The sequence below is a fragment of the Hippocampus guttulatus genome, chromosome 13 (genome assembly GCF_054856545.1).
Source record: "Hippocampus guttulatus isolate MCC_2025c chromosome 13, RoL_Hgut_1.0, whole genome shotgun sequence".
In the NCBI taxonomy this organism is placed as follows: domain Eukaryota; kingdom Metazoa; phylum Chordata; class Actinopteri; order Syngnathiformes; family Syngnathidae; genus Hippocampus; species Hippocampus guttulatus.
Window position 1 is genome coordinate 10,240,319 of NC_141273.1, and position 20,599 is coordinate 10,260,917.

The 20,599-nt window shown below is 43.8% G+C and overlaps 2 protein-coding genes across 2 annotated transcripts; one reads left to right on the top strand and one right to left on the bottom strand.

Annotated features, from left to right (window-relative positions):
- The first annotated feature begins 1,908 nt into the window (after positions 1-1,908).
- LOC147196275 (homeobox protein six1b) lies at positions 1,909-3,694 on the top strand. Its single transcript, XM_086128137.1, has 2 exons — positions 1,909-2,763; positions 3,053-3,694. The coding sequence occupies exons 1-2, from the start codon at positions 2,204-2,206 to the stop codon at positions 3,345-3,347; spliced, it is 855 nt and encodes a 284-aa protein (XP_085984263.1). The 5' UTR covers positions 1,909-2,203; the 3' UTR covers positions 3,348-3,694.
- Positions 3,695-17,870: 14,176 nt separating this feature from the next.
- LOC147196276 (homeobox protein SIX6) lies at positions 17,871-20,156 on the bottom strand. The gene is made up of 2 exons (XM_086128079.1): positions 19,135-20,156; positions 17,871-18,580 (listed from the first exon to the last, which is right to left on the bottom strand). Exons 1-2 carry the CDS (start codon positions 19,704-19,706, stop codon positions 18,415-18,417), a joined length of 738 nt encoding a protein of 245 aa, XP_085984205.1. The 5' UTR covers positions 19,707-20,156; the 3' UTR covers positions 17,871-18,414.
- Positions 20,157-20,599: the final 443 nt, after the last annotated feature.

The window sequence follows — 20,599 nt, forward strand, 5'->3', positions numbered from 1 at the left end:
ATTATTATTATTATAGTAATTCAGTCAGCACCATTTAAAAAGGTACATAAAGAGCATGACAACCACAAGCTCCTCCCTCATTCACGAGTGGGGGTCCTACAGTCTGTGGAGTCACATATGGCCTGCAAGGGCATTTGATAATGCAATTCAAAAATCATGTAAAGACTCGAACCCTTATATGTGTTCAAAAGAAAAGTTAATCCACGAAAACTCACAATAATCATTATAATATTGGCTCAATTGTTATCATATTTCTTTCCAAAATTCATTGCCTTCAGAGAGGTTGGATTTACGGGAAGAGAACCACCAACTCATAAAGAAAGCTGCTGGTTGCTTTGGAGCGTGGTCAAGTGCTCTTGAGCAATGCAACGCTATATATGACTGACATCCATGTGCATATTCAATTCTGTGTTTGCATGACACCGTATTGAAAATTGACTTTCTCCAATGTTAAGTTTGAATATATAAATCAAAGTCTAAAATTGTTCCCTTTGCTAACAAGTAGCATTTACAAAAATCGTAAAAAGTCATCAAGAATTAATCAATTTAAAAAATCACAACACTCAGGCAAGTTTGACCCCAGTTTACCTTTGTAAAGGCAAAAAAAGAACACTTGTTACAATTAAATTGATATTAATGACCTACACTTTGATCAAAACATATTGATTTAATTAAGTATATGAGCACACATGTAACCACGCAACACGAACGCAACAAATTCGATCTCATTTTTAAATATATAAGCATTTTAAAAAAGGGGAATCCGGTTTCAAGAGTGTGCAGGGCGTAGACAAAGAAATGTGATCCTTGAGGCTCGAACCAACAACTGCTGCAGCACACGGACCAATGTGGTACCTCCAACTCATTTACTAATGGATCGGTTTTGTGTTTCAGGCCACCGAAAAAACGCCGCATGGAGCCACGACGGTCTAATCTGAAATCGAGGCCAGAAAATTTAGAGGGAAAAAACCGCCCTACAAAAACATGATGAAGCAGAAAAATAAAGGAGGAAACGGCTTAGATAACTCAGCGTGATGGTTTTTTTCCCCCCTCGTGGACATAATTCAACAGACGTCATGCATATAAATTTGAAGTGTTACGAAGATACGTAGCCCTATTTTTCAATTTAATGCGACAGAGTTGCATCGAGATTGTTTTTGGATTGTGCAGCCTTGTAGATCAAAATGAATCATATCAGGGTCGCTCTCTCGCTTTTAGGACCGTAGTAAATTTAACGCGTCAGAGTTGCAATTGAGATTTGTTTTTGTACACTGTACAGCCAATGAATCGTGTCAGTCTCTTTCTCACACGCACAAACACACGCATGCGCCCCCCCCCCCTTCGCCCACACACACACGTGGTCTATAGACCGTTTGGCAAGTTGTGGTTTGTCTTACAAAATACGTGCTTACTGGGACACGAAACCTCGCCATCATAGGAACTTATTAAATTATATCACCCCATAAAATAAACGGCCTCGGTAATTATTAGACTGTGAAAAGGTAGTGCAGATACAACAATCTGTATGTAATTAAGGGAGATGGGCGTTAACAAGAAAGGCCTCAACACACACACACACACACACACATATATACACTCGCATCCGCACGCACAAAAACTCACTATAACAATCAAAAGAACCCCCGCGCCCAACAAATACATCTTGCCGCTTTAATTTGCTTATCCGGTACCGATTTTTGCATGACTACGATTTTGAAAAGTTCACCCCTGCTCATGTTAATCCCGACTCTAAATAATATCTACATCATCGAAGCAGTTTAATGCGGCCTTTAAGAGGTCTGCAATAATTGATTAGTGTTTAGGAGCTGCCGCGGGGGCGGGAGGTGGAGGTGGAGGTGGAGGCGCGCTCCTATTTCAGCCCCTGACGCGCTGCCTCTGGGGAGGAAACGGAGCTGCAAAGTCAGTGCTGCTCTGCTGTACAGGGGTGCAGGGCAGACGCAGAGCCAATCACCGGAACGCACTGGGCTCCCTTTAAGCCTGACATATCTCCTCGAGGAACAAATTGTCCCGACAATCAACATCCCAAATCTACCGGAGAGTGAAAGGAGTGCGGCGAGGAGCGGAGATCGAGAGGAGAGGAGAGTGGGCAGGCCCAACGCGGAAGGATTTGCATCGCGACGAGAAAAGAAGAAGACATAAGCGTCCATTTGGGGGGTGGGGGGTTGGATTTTCTTTTCCCATCATGTCGATTTTACCGTCTTTCGGCTTCACCCAGGAGCAAGTGGCGTGCGTGTGTGAGGTGCTGCAGCAGGGAGGCAACCTGGAGCGGCTCGGTCGCTTCTTGTGGTCGCTCCCCGCCTGCGACCACCTCCACAAGAACGAGAGCGTCCTGAAGGCGAAAGCGGTGGTGGCTTTCCACCGGGGCAATTTCCGGGAGCTCTACAAGATCCTGGAGAGCCACCAGTTCTCCGCGCACAACCACCCCAAACTGCAGCAGCTGTGGCTCAAAGCGCACTACGTGGAGGCGGAGAAGCTGCGCGGTCGGCCGCTAGGCGCCGTGGGGAAGTACCGCGTGAGGAGGAAATTCCCACTGCCGCGCACGATATGGGACGGCGAGGAGACCAGCTACTGCTTTAAAGAGAAGTCCAGGGGGGTCCTGCGGGAGTGGTACACACATAATCCGTACCCGTCCCCGCGGGAGAAGAGGGAGCTGGCCGAGGCCACGGGACTGACCACCACGCAGGTCAGCAACTGGTTCAAAAACAGACGGCAGCGGGACAGAGCCGCGGAGGCCAAGGAAAGGTACTCCAACCACGTCCATGCTAGAAATCGCAACCACCGTGGTTCAAATATTTTTTAAGGGTACATGGATTCGAAAATAAGCAGAACACACGCTCGAATAGTTTTGCTCTTCCAAAATACAGTTTTACATTTTCCTATTTGATTATTCCAATTTCTGTTTTTTTTTAAATTTATTATATTATTCAATTAGGAGTATGAGTGAAGAAAGTCCTCTCGGAATTGCCAATACGAAATCACAAGATGCACCCTGATTTGACGGCCATGCTGTCGTGTCATTTCTCCCATGCAGGGAGAACAGCGAAAACAACAACGCAGGCGGCAACAAACAGAACCAGCTGTCCCCGCTGGACGGAGGAAAATCGCTCATGTCCAGCTCGGAGGACGAATTTTCTCCCCCTCAGAGCCCCGACCAGAACTCTGCGCTTTTGCTCCAGGGCAACATGGTTCACCCCGGGGCCTCCGCGTACTCCATGCCCGGCCTGGGGGCCCCACAGCCGGTGCACGGCATGCACGGACACCCGCACCAGCTGCAGGACTCCTTGTTGGGACCCCTAACCTCCAGCCTTGTGGATTTGGGCTCTTAAAGACGCTATTTTATTCGACGAAGAAAAAAAAACCCAAATACAAAAGAGGACTGATGAGTGTGTCAGATTGATGTACGAAATAACACGATTGTAGCCTATACCTTATTATATAGACTGACCTGTCGTTAAATGTGATTTGAACTTAAAATTCCTTTATGCGCTTAATCTGTATATCGCCCCGACAGGAGGTTTTTATTATCTCTTGCACATGAAAGCCCAAACAAGACCTAAAACCCTGAACAGAACACTTATGCGGACTACTCGTTTTCTTAATTTATATTTTGTTAAAATAATTCTAGTCAGGTCCTGCCATTAGTTTCAAATAAAACTAAAAGTAATGGATTTGTCTGACCTCATTCTGGAGTGGTTTATATTTGTGGATTTGTGGTAAACAAACAAACAAAACATTCTCTCTCTCGCTCGCTGATGTTCATTTTTGCGCACGATTCGAAAAACTTCTAGATCTCATCGCCACAAGTTAACACGTGGCAGAAAACAAAAAAGCTGAAAAGTAGATTGCTTGTTTGGTTAATTTTAAATCTCGATAAAACTATTAGGTCCTGTTAGAACAGTTGCTCATGTACTCGACGAGGGGAAACAAACGCCGATTCATTTTTTTTGTTTCAGGTGCGGGTTTTATTTTGTTTGTTTGTTTTTTGTTTTGCAGGCAGGGGTGACGAATTACTTTTTTTTTTGCTACTCTGCCATGCTTTTTTTTCGCTATTGAGTTCGTCTTGTCGATTGCGGGCCATGGGAAAGAGTGAGCACTCATCTTTTATAAGAACGTCCGTTTTCAGACCTAAACAGCAAACATCCTGTTGGAGAAAGTTAAAAAAAACATAAATAAAGGTCAAGTTCACTGGCTGATGAAATACATATACAGTGCAAACCAACATGCGATAGATATTAGCACTCTCAAAACTGGCTAAAATAATATTACAAATAATCCATCATATTTTTAGATTTATTGTGGGGGAGATAAGGTTATCAGAATGGGCCCTGAATATAAAGAAGATGTCCCCCCCCCCCCCCTAACTCTCCCACACACTCATGTCAGGGTAAATTGTTTCGAGCAGAGAGCACCGAGGATTTCCTGCAGCATAATCTGAAACAGTTGCTGTTAGCATTACTGCCTGATTGCAAAGATTGCCGGGCTGCAGGGACGCAGCACCCAGTTTCATTTTGGGGGTGAGTGGGTGGGCGCCCCCAGCTATTTTGCATCATCACGTCGCTCCATAACGTTCCTTACAGCCCCGGAAAGACTAATAGCTGCAGATTCTTACGTGTTCGGCTGGTATGTGATTTTTTTTTTCAGGGCATCTGTCCAGATAAAAATGGGAAAATTAGTGCTGTCAAACATGTTCAATCACAAGTAAAAGAATCAATATAACACCAAATGTAAATTAATTGGAAAAATGTGACTAACTGTAGAAGTGGAGTTTAAAAAGTTGCCAAACACCACCAAGGTGAGGCATATTAAACGATTCAACATTCAGATAAATGTTGACAATGGCGACAAGCAAGCGGTGGTGTAAAAAAAAAAGTGCAGGAGATGTTCCGGTTTCAATTACGCCATGACCTTCCCCGAACTCACCCTCATGATCTTATTACATCTAAAATATTCAACAAATGACTGCTTGGTCCTGTTCAAAGTCTTAGCACAGGACCATGACGCATGACTGGGCACAAACATGTTTTGGTGAGTGTCAGGTGAAGAAGACGAAGTGTTTGGTCTGAACGACAGAGCCGAATGCGGTGTTTTCCAACACGCATGTGACGCTTGTGAAAAATCTCTCTGCACATACCACCAAACCAAATGGATCTGCGGGTCAATATCGAGCGAAAGAGCATTCCATTTTTTCTATCGCTGGCAAAGATGGATGGACAAAGACACATCATTTGTAAATAAATGATCATTTTCAGACCGATTCAGTGAAATTGGATAGTCTCTTAAGGCACACTAATGCGCCATGGCACACTGGGAGGGAACCGCTGTTCTAATACAGCGGAAAAACAAGAAGGAGACTTTGGAGACACAAAATGAGTGCGACCGAGAGCTGCGTATTATAAACAAGTGACTCAACACGTGTTGATGAACGCATTAGGTAGACCGCGATGGTTTGTATTGCTGCTCTGTGCGATCGAACGCAATAGCCGAACATAAACGACGCTTGGCACTCGGCAGAGGTCAGCAGAGAGCCGAGCTTCTGATGACCCGATCATACGGCGTGTGCCTCTGCTTCTTGGCACAAGACCGTGGCTAAATATTCACAAATTAACAAACAGGTGATCACAAAGCCACCGACGTGACTCCTCATACCTGTTAATCTAATGACAACATGTCCAGAACGGCAGAGACACAGCCAGGATTAAAAAGGCTCTGCGGGCCACATGACAGTGAGAGGCCATCAGTCACCTTCAGGATGTGTGAAAGACTAAAATCAATCCAATATGGAAACCCGCACCCGCTGCTTTTAATCACCCTCAAATCCCTCGTTTCCGAATCGGGTGGGGCGGGTGGGGGGGGGGGGTTGCTTTCATAAATCTATGCGGCATATCAGCCGCAATGTGTCTCTCCGCACGAGGCCTCCATCGGCAAGCAGGCGTTTAGTGACAAAAAAGCGCAGGTTGGGCTCGTCGCTGCCAGCAACAACAGCTGCTGATGGCAAACAGGGTTCGAGTCATCAACGGGGCATTTCATTTGTCATGCCTGTAAAGTGGCAGTGGCTCTAAATCAACAGCAGGAAGGGCCCGGACGTGTGCAAATAAACATGGCGAGCGTGAGCTTGCGCAGTCGGCCTCACGCTGATGTTTGCGCTGGCACCAGGAAGGGCGCGCGTCTGCTCTATGAACACTTTCTGGGGTGAGCGGCCTCGTACGTGGTCTGGCAGAAGGTCGGCTAGCCTTACCGCACATGTGAGACGCTCCCAGGTACCGTAATAATCACAAGGTGGAGGAGGGCGGTGAGGAAGGTGACGAAGGGAAGGGGATGTGGGGAGGGAGGGGGGGGGTTGATCAGGGACAAAAGGATCTTTTCAGGCCTGCCTTAGAGCGGAGGGAAGGGGGTAGTCGAGAGAGATTTTCTTACCAATGATGCATGGATCTGACAAATGTTCTTGCCTGGCCGAAAGGCACATGCAGGCGTGGATGTGTGTGTGTGTGTGTGTGTGTGTGTGTGTGAGAAAGCAAGTGAGAAAGCAAGTGAAAGAAAGTGCAAGTCTGCAAGGCTATGCTTACACGACAAGAACTTGCAATGTTTTTCTCTTTAGTGATTGAAATTTTTTAGGGATCGAGAACAATGCCAACATTATTATAGTTCACACAGACATGCAAAATGAACTACAAACGCCGTCATGCGCAATGTCCAGGAGTTCGCAATGACAAAGACAAACTACATGCATGTCCTTACGGATGGTCCCGGCTACTGAATACAGTGCTCTGTGTGTTTTGAATGTGTTAAGTCATGCTACATTGTTGGCCACAGCAATGTGGTAAATGTCCCTTTGCTGGTGGTGTAAACATTGTTTCGACAGCGCCGTGCTCCGCTCTCATTGATTTAATAGTGATGTACACGAGCATTGCCAGACTACACTTACTGTATAACTCAGACACGCATCCTTCATTTTTTTAGACGACTGTTGCCACCAGAATGGCAATGCTATCGTTTCCAATAATTTTCCTATTCAAGGCCCGTTTTCAAATGTTTGCTCTGTAGCCTCCCGAAACGTTGTTGTCATGTCATGTTCAATTTTTAATCTGTTATTTGTCAAAAACAGTCTTGTGCACACAGACTCTAAAATGTTCAATTAAGGCAGTTTAAAGTCAAATTCTAAATGGGCCAACTTTTAAACAGGAGCCAGTTCAAATCTCGAATAATGACAAGATGTTTAGAACGGTGTTAGGGATAGGGTCAGGGTTAGAGTTAGGGTCACCTAACCCTAACCCTTTGTAATTTCATAGACACGCTAAGACGGCATGTTTAAAAAGAGAGACTTGTGGGTGGAGTCCCAGAGGTGGTCCATCAGTACGTCACTGACGGACGCCCGTTTCACGTAGGCGGATACAATAACATGACGGACTCACCGACTGGCGATTACTTTGGTTCGCCTTGAAAAGATTACAGACTCGGGATTACGGACTCCAGGCCGCTGACACATGACGAATGATGGACTGGCAACATTTTGTAAATTGACCACCTGTGCTGACTCCATTCACTGCCAAGCGACCGCTCTCTTTCCCTATGGCGCACTCATATCTGATATGGAGACCTATCTGTGTGGAAAAGGACGCAGCAATCTGTGTGTGACCGGAGCATTGTCACGGCTCTTCGCTAAATGGCGGCTTACACATAGCGGTGGACCTCATGAATCTATCCTCACTCCTGATTGAAATCTAAGAGTTACAATTCTGATGTTAAGTGTGAGTAATGGCGACTCTCAGTCTGCAGCAGCCTTCAAACTGGCCAGCTTCAGGGGTTGGAGACCGCTGGTCTATGGAGTATGAGCGTTACAATTATTGGCTTTGACTTTCCATCGTATGCTATTAACACATACGGTGGGAGTTGCAATTTGAGACAATACTTTTAAAATTGTGCAGTCCATGGCCAGACTATGTGATTGAATGAACTCCCCCCACCCCCTCCTCTCCGCACCCCGCCCAAAAATGAATTACTGTAATGAGGCCGTATTGGGTTAAAAACTCACAAGAGTAGGAAACCGTTCCTCCAAGAGGAAGCAAAACGTGACTAAGTTGAAAGAATTCTCCTTCTCCCGGCTGGCTGAGTGATGGCTAACCCAGAGGCACAAAGAATTCGAAAGAGGGGTCGAATGAGGAGTTGACTCAGCAACGGATCCCTGACTATTAGGGTGTTAGATAGCATGTTGTATGTCAAATGCAGGGCACCATCGTATACATTACTAGGTGAGAGGTGGAACATTTTCTAAGACAAGATAAGACATATGAGTAATGTCGAAAAGAGGACTGGAGAAAAAAAATGTGCCCGGGAGGCTCCATAGAGGTCATATATCAAGTCCTGCCAGATCCAAAATCTGGTTTTGGCAGTGGAGAATCGGATATCCATGCGACTTTGGAAGAAGAGGGGAAAAAAAAAGGTTTGCTGCAGTTTGCCTTATGGATTTTGAAAGAAGTTTTTTTTTTTTTAAGTCTTGGCTCAGAATGATACAGACGTTCCTGATGCTGTTCCACCCTTTGCAACCAGAGCTGCCAACTGAGCACCTATAGAAATTCACTTGCGTGGGACAGCGCGCGCGCACACACACACACGCACACACGCACGCACACACACACACACACACACACACACACACACACACACACACACACACACACACACACACACACACACACACACACACACACACACACACACACAATATGATCAATAATTGATGACTGTTACCACTCCAAAGCTTTTCTGGCAGAGTTGACCAGACACTGCTTCTGGTTGGATTTGTGCAGGGGAAGGGTTATGAGATGCAGCAAGAGGAAGGAGTATGGGACAGTGAAATGTACCTCACACTCCTGAGGGACATCACGTCACCCATCAATGGGGCTCACAAATAGCTGAAGGACCGCCTCCTTTCTAAACATACCGGCCAAGCCCAAACATCACATCACTGCAGCTCTATCTTCCTTCACAACCCTGCAGCTATGTCCACTTATTTGTCTGCAAAGGTTGGAGTGACAGCACCCCGAATCTGAGCTGCCATCACCCTCCATCTTTGTACTGCGGGGCCAGATTAAAAAAAACAAAAAACCTCTTGGTTCCATGCTAAAAAAAAAAACATTCAGGAAATGAAAGTTGTAATATGATCCTCTGTGTGCCAAACGTCTCCCTGAACAGGGGACAAAAGGCCAGCAAAAAAAAAAAAATGTAAATGCTCCTCGGCCAATTTTTGTTAGCGCATGATAGAAGAGGAAGGAGGCTGGTGGTGAAAGGGACATAAAGGGAGAGAAAGATGGATGCAAAGGGGAGGAACAGGAGAGAGGCCGCAGAATCCAAACAAGGAATTAGTTAGGAAGAGATTGCTTCCCCAAACGGTGAGGGAAGGGAGGAGGTGAAGGTTGCCGAGGTGATGAACTCCTCCTTGCATGGAGTCGCATGCAAGAAGTAAAATAAACGCACCCATTCCTCCACAGTGTTTTCCAGCAGGCCTCTCCGGGAAAGAGCCCTTACCATTCCACAACCTACAGTCATGCTCCAGATCTTGTTATGCAGGATGGAGAGAACCAAGAGATGTTTGATGTCCAACCAACCGGTTTGCTTTAAACACTCACAGAATGTACAGTATTTGAATGATGCAGGCATCTGGGCACAGCAGATGAAATACTTATGCTGGTCCTTTCACTATTACTGTACCTGCCTAACATGCAGTACTAGTCAATCCTTCACTGTAAACAAAACAAAAAAAGTTGAATGAACAAGGGCATGGTGCTCGAGTGGTTAGCACGTCTGCCCCTGCAGTGCAGAGGTGCAAGGTTCGATTCCAGCTTCGGCCTTCCTGTGTGGAGTTTGCATGTTCTCCCTGTGTCTGCGTGGGTTTTCTCCGGGTACTCCGGTATTCCAAAAACATGCATGGCAGGTTAATGGAGCACACCCAAGTGTGACAGTGAGTGTGAGTGGTTGTACGTCTGTGTGTGCTCTGCGATTGGCTGACAACCTGTTCAGGGTGTGCCCCGCCTACTGCCCTAGTGAGGATAAGCGGATAAGCGAGTGGGTTAGGAAACCCCTCCAGCATTATTTATTTCCTTTTTGTATCACCCTGTCTGCACCTTAAAGCTACCACTCAAATAGCTATACCCTATCAATCTCCAAACACTGCCCTACATTTATTTACTGTACCCTGGTTTCCACCTTTCTCTCAGCCAACCCTACCAAACACACCTAACGACCTGAACACAGCCGACTCGATTGCCGGTCAGTCAAAGCGGCCCCATTCATTACCTTTCAATTCAGCACAGGAGAGGCCAGTGGTCTGTCTCCATGGCGGAAGCATAACTGACTCGCTGGAGTCCATGCAGGAGATCGGCACACACAAATGGTGATTAAAAGGAACTCAAAAAAGGTCCTCATTTGCAGATGAAGTAATGTTGGGTGCAGCAAAGTGGCCACTCGGGCTGCCTTGGACCCTCTGATCATGCATCAACCAAACAACACAGCTACTTACATTGCTTCCTACCATACCAGACAACCAACCCTATCTAACACACTTATCAACCTGCTAGCAAATGCATTTATGTAGCATACCTAGTTTCCTTCCTATGTATCCACTAACCAATCAAGCCTACCAAAAATACCTAGCGATCATACCGCATCACACTTAATGTTTGCTTGTCCATGTTCAATAGTTTGCAGGTTAGTTACTGGCTCATGTACAAGGGCTAGACAAGACGAGATGTCCCATTTAGAGTTTTACTCAGTGAAAATGGATGCCTAAGGCTTTTGTAAAGTAATGTATCTTAGCTACAACACCCTCCTTCCCGCACATCTTCCTATCCCTTACATTTCCTGTCCATTACTTTTTAAATAAACACCTACAAATTCCACTTGGCCTTCGTGTAATATCATTAATTAATTAATCATTAACAATAAAACAAATTCAAAGGTAATTTGAGCATTCTTTTTTTCCAGTAGTATCAAACTGGTTGCCCTTCACATTATTCAGTACTCTAGAAATAGCTCTATCTTTCAAAAAGGTTGGTGACTCCTGGTCTAAATAGAAGAATTTAGAACAGCGAGTGGGTTTCAACCTCTTGAAGCAAAGACATCTGAGCTGACAGCCTGAGTGTCTGCTTCGGCCTCTCTGTCTCAGTGTTTGGCAGGTTTATAACTCTGACCCCAGACCATGACTGAGAAGGGCTCAAGGTGCTGAACTTCAACTTGGCAACAGCTGCAGAAACGAGAGACCTGAGAGTTATAAATATAGAACATTAAAATCAAAACTGGTGCCCTTGGTCTCTGCCTTAACACTTTCTCACACATGTACATTCACACCCTGTACTGTTTAATGTGTCCACTCATTCACACTCAGACAAAAATTCACGTGAGATTGTGTGTGACGCGAGTCAAACATCTTGAAGCTCTTTTCATTCATGTACAGTACTGTCGAAGAACCAACCTCCCAGTGAAGACGCCCGTTTGAGAAATGATATAGCAATATTTAAATTTTAAAAAAGGCACATTGTAGGTATGTTGTCTGTACATTGTGTTCTCTTGTTGTAATATATATATTTAATTTACACGTAACCTGCGCGGCGTTAAATCCGCAGCGGCAGATTTTTTTCTTGTGGAGCTTGAGCACCCCCTTGTGGCCAAGAATGGTCCAACGGGTTATATTTTACGATTGAAATACAGTTGGATCAAAACAAATACAAATTGGATTAAAAGGGACTGATCTGCTACTTGAGTCAATTTGATCATACGTTTTTTTTCTATGGGCTTAACGTACGTTTTTGCATCTCAGCCTGTCAACGCCATTGAGGCATCGTAAAATTGTTTCCCGGCTTGTTTTGTCATGTTCTGTTATTGTCATCTAATGTCTGACAACTGTGACCAATAGTCACCAAAATGTATATGTACAGCTTTACCCGTGTCCACCTCGACCGGTGGTAATATAAAAGTAATCAGCACAATATTTCGGATTTTATTGACATTAAATGAGAGCTCCTACGAGGAAAACCCTGATCACCTACTGTACATAAACTTGAAATTATCGTGCACATTGTTTTTATATGTTTACGGGTTGAAGTGGACAAGAGTGGGAATGTTCATATGAATTTTGGCGGCGACTGGTTGGAGTTTTCAGACATTTAGCGCGCAGAAGTTTTGTTCGACTCCATCGGCGCTCAGCCGATGATATTGCCAAGTTTAGCTGTATATCATTTCTATATTAGGCGAGAAAGAAGAAAATAGAATTAAAAAATTAATAAATTCTATTTTTCGACCTCAGTGAGAATATTACGGTGCAGGAAATGGATAGATGGACACACACACACGCACACACATCTATGTAGCTAGCTAGCTAGATAGCTAGCTAGATAGATAGATAGATAGTATAATATGATGATAGAAGAGAGCCATCTTATGAAGAGACAAAGGTGGTTTCCCCTCATTATTATTAGGGAATTTAATATTACATATTAACTTTGCCAGGCTCTGATTTGAATTCCTTGAAATCTAATCAACGTTGGCAGCGTCTGTGGATGTAGTGAAATAAAATCTCCAGCAGATGTCGCTACTGACACATTGCATAAGAAGAACTGCGGGGGAAAAACTCAGATGAATTGGTAGTGATGGAACGGTTGTTAATGTGTGATTTTCGTCTGATATGAGGATATGAATTCAATGTTTCCCATAGTGCAAAATCAATAATTCATTCGGTGACCGCTGGAACAAAACAGTTATTGTGAGTTTGACTTTGGAAAGAGTAAACTGTGTGTGGCCTTAAAAGGTGACAAACAGGAGCCCTTGTAAAATATACTGACTCCTGTGTACATTCTAATAGCAATGAGTTGTCACGTGATCATAAAGTGGTGCAGAAAACCGAACCCTTTTTTCCATAAATTAATAAGGACGACAAGATGCTAATGCATTTTTTAGCCACACATTGAAATTGACTTCCAAATTGTGTCGCAGTTTTTCATGTGCATGAAGCACAATATGGGAGCACTGGCATATTTGTTGTAATGCTGAGTCAGTAGATAATAATAATAATAAAAGTCACAATCCAACTTATACCATGCACTGTAAGCGTACTTGAACATCGTGTTTCTTATTGAAGCACAACCAATACATTGAAATAACAAACTGCATTTTCAAATGTTTAGTCCAGACTACATGTATATTGAAGATTTTTCTCAAGTCGAAAAGGGCCTGTTACCTCAACCGAGTTCAGATGGTGACACTTTCATTTAACAATCTGAAACCTCTCCATGATTGCATTTTGCGCAATGTAATGCCAACATTTTATAAGATACCGTGTTAACACGAGATTTTAAAAAAGTCCTCGTTTTACAGGAGAAAACATACACTACAAGGACAATGTAAAAGGAGAAAAGCAAAATATAAGAATAAAGTTGTAATATTACAAGAAAACAGCATTAAGTTGACGGAAATTAGGTCATTTTTAAAATGTCATTGTTTGCTTTTATTGATTTATTTACTTATATTTATTTAATAATGTGGTAATACCGCGTGACGTAAATCATCACCAATGTCGCCAAAACTAAACAAGGAAGATGATGACTTTTGTCTTCAGTCTTATGCGTTTTCACGTAATTTTACGGGGAAAAGATTTTATACGACAAACAACGAAGTGACTAGAAAATATATAGTGACATGATACTTACAATAATATGATGAGAAAGAAACGTGTGTTCAGTACAACCAGTTAAACGGTTTATTCGGTCATGTAGGCGTAGCATATGTCGAACAAATATTTCATGCAAGCGTATAAAGAGATCGAGGCTGTGTGAGAATTTTGATCGGTTGTGGAAAAAAAATGACGTCTTTATTCTGATAATATCCCAACCCTCGTTGGAATATATCTTTAAAAGCAACAATGTTACTTCTTGCTCTGTATGTATGCATCAGAAAACTTCCACAGTGTCGAGCTCCAGAATTAACTACTTTTCCCAACATTGGAGTTTGTTTTTTAACATTTGTGATTAATTAGTATTCTAACATCTCGAGGCTTTCTGAACATTGATGCGTGTTTAAAATGGTGCCGCAATATGGCATATCACACACAATCACATAAAAGTGAGCCTTTAATTGGTTCCGGCTGAAGTGGCACGTGCATGGAAAATGCAGTAACACGAATGATGGCTCATTTTGGTGCTTGGGACAATGAGAGGAATTTGCTTCAATGGAAATGGTCTCTCTCCAATCGCGTGTTACGTAACCGCAGTATTAATACAATTTTGTTCCCAGTTTACTTCTTCGTGCAATGTTTACAATATGTTTTTTCCTCCTGCATAAAAACTGACCTTGATTATGGCAGAGAGAAGTGATGTTCTTGTATTCACAAGGTTACAAAGCATGACTGTGCCACAGTATTCTTAAGCACGCCATTGGTGACGTCTCTTTGGCACCTTGCATCCACTGTATGCTCGAGTGATTCAATTTGCAATTGCATTGGGCGGTTCGTTTTTGTTTGTTTGCTTTTCCCTTAACCTGATTATCTGAAACATATTTTATGTGGGAGAATGGAAGGCGTTTTCTCGGATGACTACAGGACAATCGGACACGTCACTATAATAACGCGAGCATCTGTGGCGTAAGCATTCAAGTGCGCCCCCTGCAGGGAAAAGAATTATGGCGAGGAAGAACAAAATTAGCAAATCTCTATGACGTTACGGATGGCGTGATATTGGCCCAAAATAAATGTTCCTATTTTTTTTTAATGTTTAGTTGACTAGGCCATTTTTACACCGAATATGTCGCTGAAAAATCAATTTGTCTCCAGAAAAAAAACATTTCATTTCTTGCAATATTTCCGATAAACAGGTCAGGATCTGACAAGATAACGAAAATACTTGACAGAGTGGCTGTACATTACGATTCTAAATTGATTGGATGGATGGTCTCGATTCACTGTTGTTTTCTCGCCAAGATTCACTCCTCACGTGTGAATGTTCTCACCTCATGTTGAGTAAATGTTTCAACGCCAAAGAGGTAGCCGAGGTTTTTGAGCGAATATGTTTCAGAGATATCTCGATTCATGTAGCATTTTATCTTGAATTACAATGTATGTGTTTTCATTACATTTACTCTTTTTTGTTATTTTGTAATTGTTAAATAAATACAATCACAAGTGCTTTAAATATCGTATTTAAATCCAACAAACGCTTCTCGTGCAACTATACTTTCACAAGTGCAGGTGGAGGTTGTGCATCCACCACGTGCATCCGGAGTACTTAGAGCGGCTTTTGACATCAATACCGTCAATGCTATATCGTCAAGAGCATGCAGACACGACATGCAGATAGTCGATGGTGCAGGCTGACCTTCAGCATACAACTGGGGCAAAAAGAGTGATCAAGCAACCATTCGCCGGTCTAAACGGTCAAGTGCACCATGTGTGGAAAGTCAGGCGTGATCCACAAACATAAATTGAAGAACGTTAGTGCATGTAGACACTTAAACAGCTTCTTCCCTCTAGCCATTAACTCCTTAAACAGTCACTGACGTAGTCACTCTTCTTGTACTACAAATACTGCTACTGGTTACTCTAAAATGGTTCAATGATTTGTTGTTTACGATGATATTAATGCAGCGTGTTATACCGGAGACAAATTCCTTGTGTGTTCTACATACTTGGCCAATAAAGATGATTCTGATTCTGATTCTGATTCTGATTCTGGACATTCGGGAGGTTGGGAAACCAAGGCAGAAAAAAAAACCTTAAATGGTAATTAAAACCTTTTTAATGCACTACTAGACCACAGTGCAGACATACATCACACTAGGAGGCTTTTCTTTGGCTTGGGACCCCTCACAAAGCAGCGGCAGGGCCCCTTTGTTCAAGAGGGGGACCTCAGAGCCATCATTAGCAGTGATTACCGCTGACCAGTTTGACAACCTTATTGACCGAGCGAAACACCCCAAATCCCGCCCCCCCCCTCTTCCTTTCAATGGAAACGGAAATATTCCGACATTCTGTCCCAAAAGAGAAGCCACCAAAAATGAAGAGCAAAAGCCTCGCGACCCCCACTTTCATGTGGGCTCACCCCGTTTCCTGCCGCTCTCTTCACACACGTTTGCCTTGTGTTTGAAAGCCTTTTGTGCAGCTCACAAGTTACTGTGGGCTAATTCACAGCAAACAGAAGGCAGCCAGGTGTCCGCGCTATCACTTGGAAAAACTCAACTTGAACTCGTACTTGGGCTGTGGGGGCATTTGTTCGATTTCTGTGGTAACAATGGGGGGCGAAACGAAAAAACAAAAATGCTGCAGTCATCTCAGAACAAGAACGATGCTAGTCGGGCATTTTTGTAATGATACCCAAAATTAGCTGCCCTTGATAGGGCGATGCCGTGGATGCTGCAGATGCAGGTTAAAAAAAACCACACACGGGCAGGAAAAAATAGTCGCTATCAAGGATGCTGCTGCAAATGTATTAAAAACATATGGCCAATATATAAATATAGCAAATGGTAAACCTGGACTACCTCTTCCGCCGAGGGGCCAAACGTTCTCTTTTAAAGTCAAAATAGTGTACAATAGAAATAGAAGCGATAATGTCGACATTTTGAATCCATGGCCAACATAAGACCTTTTTTTTTTTTTCAAACGTTGACCTGGAACTCGTGCTTATTCCTTTACTGGTTTATTTTGTTGTCATATAGTACGAAAAAAAAGTTGCCGCACTTTGGGCAATAATTTCAGAAAAATCCAAATTTAAAGAGCATACATCGATATGAGGACATTTTTTAAACGTTGGAAACATAAGATGAGTTCAAGTTGTGCTTCCATGGTTTCTTTTGTCGTAATAGCACGAAAAATTAACTGCTTTCAATGCATGCATGGAACAATATTCACACAGTCCCATATTAAAGAGGATGCAGTAAATGTAGATTTTTAAAAGATGACCATCATATTTTTGTGAAAAAAAATCTACATTTTGCACATTTGCGTTTTATCTTTTTTGTTACAGTATAAGCACGAACAAAAAAATAGATGTCATCAAGAGGATAATGTTGTCGGATAAGGCGGACATTGCGCATCTAGATTTTTTTTTTTTTTAAAACACAACATGTCCATGTTAATATATGGACAACCAGTAGTACAGTTCATGATTCATCCTTACCAGGTGGGGGCATTTGTTTTCTGTTGCAGAAAAAAAAATGCAAGAAATACCTGACGCTTGTTGATGGGAGAATATTTTCGAAATAATCACAAGAAAGGGGGGGACGGTGTAAGTGTATTTATTATTAATATTATTGTCACTGAGGTGAAATTTTAATGTTGAGAAATACTGTACATTTTCCCCCTTACATACGCCATTTTGACAAGAAATCTCAAAATGCTTCAATCATTTACCCTTCACGCATGACCCATGTGAATATAAGAATTGTGTTCGCACAAATGTAACGTCACGTGAGGCTGTCTTTCAAAATAGTCCATTTGCAGCGCGCAAAAAGGAAAAGCGTGCAAAATTATTCATCGTCCAGGAGGACGACGACGACGACGACTGCTCGCCCGTGCGGGCAACGCGAGGCTTGTGCACGTCGACAGTCTGCTGTGTTTTCATGTGCATGATGATCTCTCCCCGCGCATCATCCGGGTTAGTGAGCCGGCCTCTCGCTGACCTCTCACTGTCACCCTGCATTACACCCCGCACAGCATGTTGGTCAATTAGGACTCGCCGTGAACAGCGGAGGGGTGGACGGATAGAGAGACAGCCATTACAATCAAGACGTGGATTAATTTTGTCTGCGTTTCAATATCCAGTCATTTTGTCTTCTCAAACACCAATCAGAAAACAAACAAAAAAAACCCTCTCTCGATTCACAATTATTTTATTAAGTTACTTGTTTTTTCCCCCCACCTTTGATTTGAAACACAATGTCACTAAAGCGCGCATGCTCAACAGGTTCACCTGTGCACAAGGTAAAGTATTAAAAACACCAAGCGAATGAAGATGAAATCCAAAAGACAGAGCAGATGATTTTAAATAAGCAAATAAGCATTATTTATAAAACTTTTGAAAGAAACGTAAAAATAGCACAGTTCTTTTCAACATGAAATACCCACGGATAAACAGTAGGTTATATAGGCGCTCGCTATACTGTTTTTTTTTTCCATCTCAATGGGGAAGTTATCAGTCCTCCGTGGGTCAAATGCAAATAAAAGTATAGGCCTCACAGATCCATGTATTTGGCAGGCGTCAAATATCCACGTGTACTTGTGTGTGTGTGCATGTGTGTAACTCAACGCAGGCACTATGAGTCGTTGTATTTGATTGTCTTTCCCTCGTTAATCGCCCACTAATTTATTTTATTTTTCTTTCGCTGCTTCCATTCATGGAGAGTTGAGCCGGTGAGCGCTCAGATGTCACATTCGCTGTCGCTGGAGGTGATGGAGATGGCCGAGGCCGCCGCTTTGCTGGATAGGCTCGCCTCCGGACTGGACGCGTTACCCAGACGGTCCACGGTGCCGTCCTCGTCGGCCAGGGAGCGAACAGAGCCCCCGGATAGGACCTGCTGCTGAAGCCTGGACAAGAGAACGTCACAAAGAATCACTAACCTGTATAGTACGGCAAAAACAAATCATCGCATTTTCCTCTACTAAAAAAATGCACTTGCCCCTTTTTCTTTTTTGCCGGAAAACAAATTGACGATAGCTTTTGATTTAATTGCAATAAAAAGATCATCATGATGGAATCACATACATACACTAAATCCTTACAATATATCAGAGATCGGCCACTTTAGTTGGGCTCTTATTATTGTGCATTAAGTGACAGCAGCACGCCAAGCCCGTGGATACAAATAAAATGTAACAGTCTCACGTTATATTTTAAAAAATAAATATCGTTATTATTGTAACGAAAGCACTGCTCACAATGTCTTCCGGGATTTTACAAGAAATAAGAATGAAACTGTTTTCTCAGTTATGCAGTTTCAATACTAGAATCACGTATGATACAAATCATATTCTTATGAGGCAGCCTAAAATGAAATGAATACAGATTTCGGTTCTACTTAAATAGCGCTCGAGCTAAAATTGTAGAAAGAAAGAAAAGAACCACAAATGCGCGATCTCACCTGTTTTTGGCAGCCGCGGCTCTGTCTCTTTGTCTTCGGTTTTTGAACCAGTTTCCTACTTGTGTGGGTGTAAGTCCGGTAGCCTGCGCAAGCTCCCGTTTTTTGCTGGGATTCGGGTAGGGGTCCTGCAAGTACCATTCTCTTAACAAGTGCCTGGTCCTCTCCTTGAAGCAGTGGGTTTTCTGCTCGCCATCCCAAATGGTTCTGGGCAGCGGGAACTTCTTCCGCACCCTGTATTTGTCCACCGGCCCCAGCGGGCGTCCCCGTAGCTTCTCGGCCTCCTGGTAGTGCGCCTCCAGCCAAAGCGCCTGCAGTTTGGTGTGCGACTCCTTGGTGAACTTGTTGTTCTCCAGGATGTGGTAGAGTTCGCGGAAATTGCCCGTGTGGAAGGCGACCACGGCCCGGGCCCGCAGCACCGACTCGTTCTTGTTGAGCACCTCGCAGGCAGCCGGGGCGACGGGCAGCGACCAAAGGAAGCGGCCGAGGCGGCCCACGTCGCCGCTCTCCTCCAGAGTCTCGCACACCCCGGCGACCTGCTGGGGGCTGAAATTCAAGATGGGCAGCTGAAACATGGAGGCTTCTCCCGGGTCTCCCCCTCAGAGCTCCTCTCTCTCCTCCGCGTCGTCTCCGTCGGCTTCTCCACGCGCGCCAAGGCAATGCGAGACGCGCGCGCGCACGCACGCACGCACGCACGCACACACCCACTCAAAACACAAAAACAAGGCAATCCCCAAAGTTGAAGCGAACCGAGGAAGATGACGAGGAACGATGTCGCCGAAAGGGCGGGGGCAACCTACCGCATCCTCGCTTTGGCTAAACTTAGTGGGCAAAAGGCTCGGAAGGACCTGAGAACGAACGGCGGCGCGGCGACGTATTTATCAACGTGGGCTGGGATCGAGAGAAGGAGAGGATTCGAGCAGGAGCGGAGGTGTATTTTTTTTTTAAGGGGGAGAAAAAGATAGTCAAGCCCCTCTGATAATTTCCTATTGGACTTGGCAGATTGGCTGCCCGGTTGCCATGGCTGCACGTCAATCACTGTCAAGTTGGCCCAATCGGGCGCGAAGATACATCACAGCGCCTCCCTTCTCAAAAGCTAATACTGTATAGAAACATTTTGACCTTTTTGCAGGGCGTCCTTAGACGTTGAGCCGTGCGGTTTCCAAACAAGCTCTTTCTACGCGGTGGATGATTTTACAATAAAAGCGATACTTTGTAATTCACAACCGCAACACGATTTTACAGAACTGAAAACAGTTCAGACTGCAAATTCGAGGATCATCGTGACATTGAATTTCCTGTTTCTAATTACAACGTGCATCTTCTATCTCAAAGCAGTACCTTTGAAAACCTGATTTTTTTTTGTATTCTGATACTTCACACTAAAGTACATCTATCAATATGTGGATAATCGATGCTACCTTGAAGTACACTCGAGACGCGCGCGCGTGTGTGTGTGTACAGTATA

Bases quoted from the DNA above. Each gene is read 5' to 3' on its own strand.
- LOC147196275 (XM_086128137.1), top strand. From the start codon at position 2,204: ATGTCGATTTTACCGTCTTTCGGCTTCACCCAGGAGCAAGTGGCGTGC. The intron at 2,764-3,052 runs GTACTCCAACCA...TCTCCCATGCAG, and splicing joins GCCGCGGAGGCCAAGGAAAG to GGAGAACAGCGAAAACAACA.
- LOC147196276 (XM_086128079.1), bottom strand. From the start codon at position 19,706: ATGTTTCAGCTGCCCATCTTGAATTTCAGCCCCCAGCAGGTCGCCGGG. The intron at 18,581-19,134 runs GTGAGATCGCGC...TCTCTTGTCCAG, and splicing joins GCCGCGGCTGCCAAAAACAG to GCTTCAGCAGCAGGTCCTAT.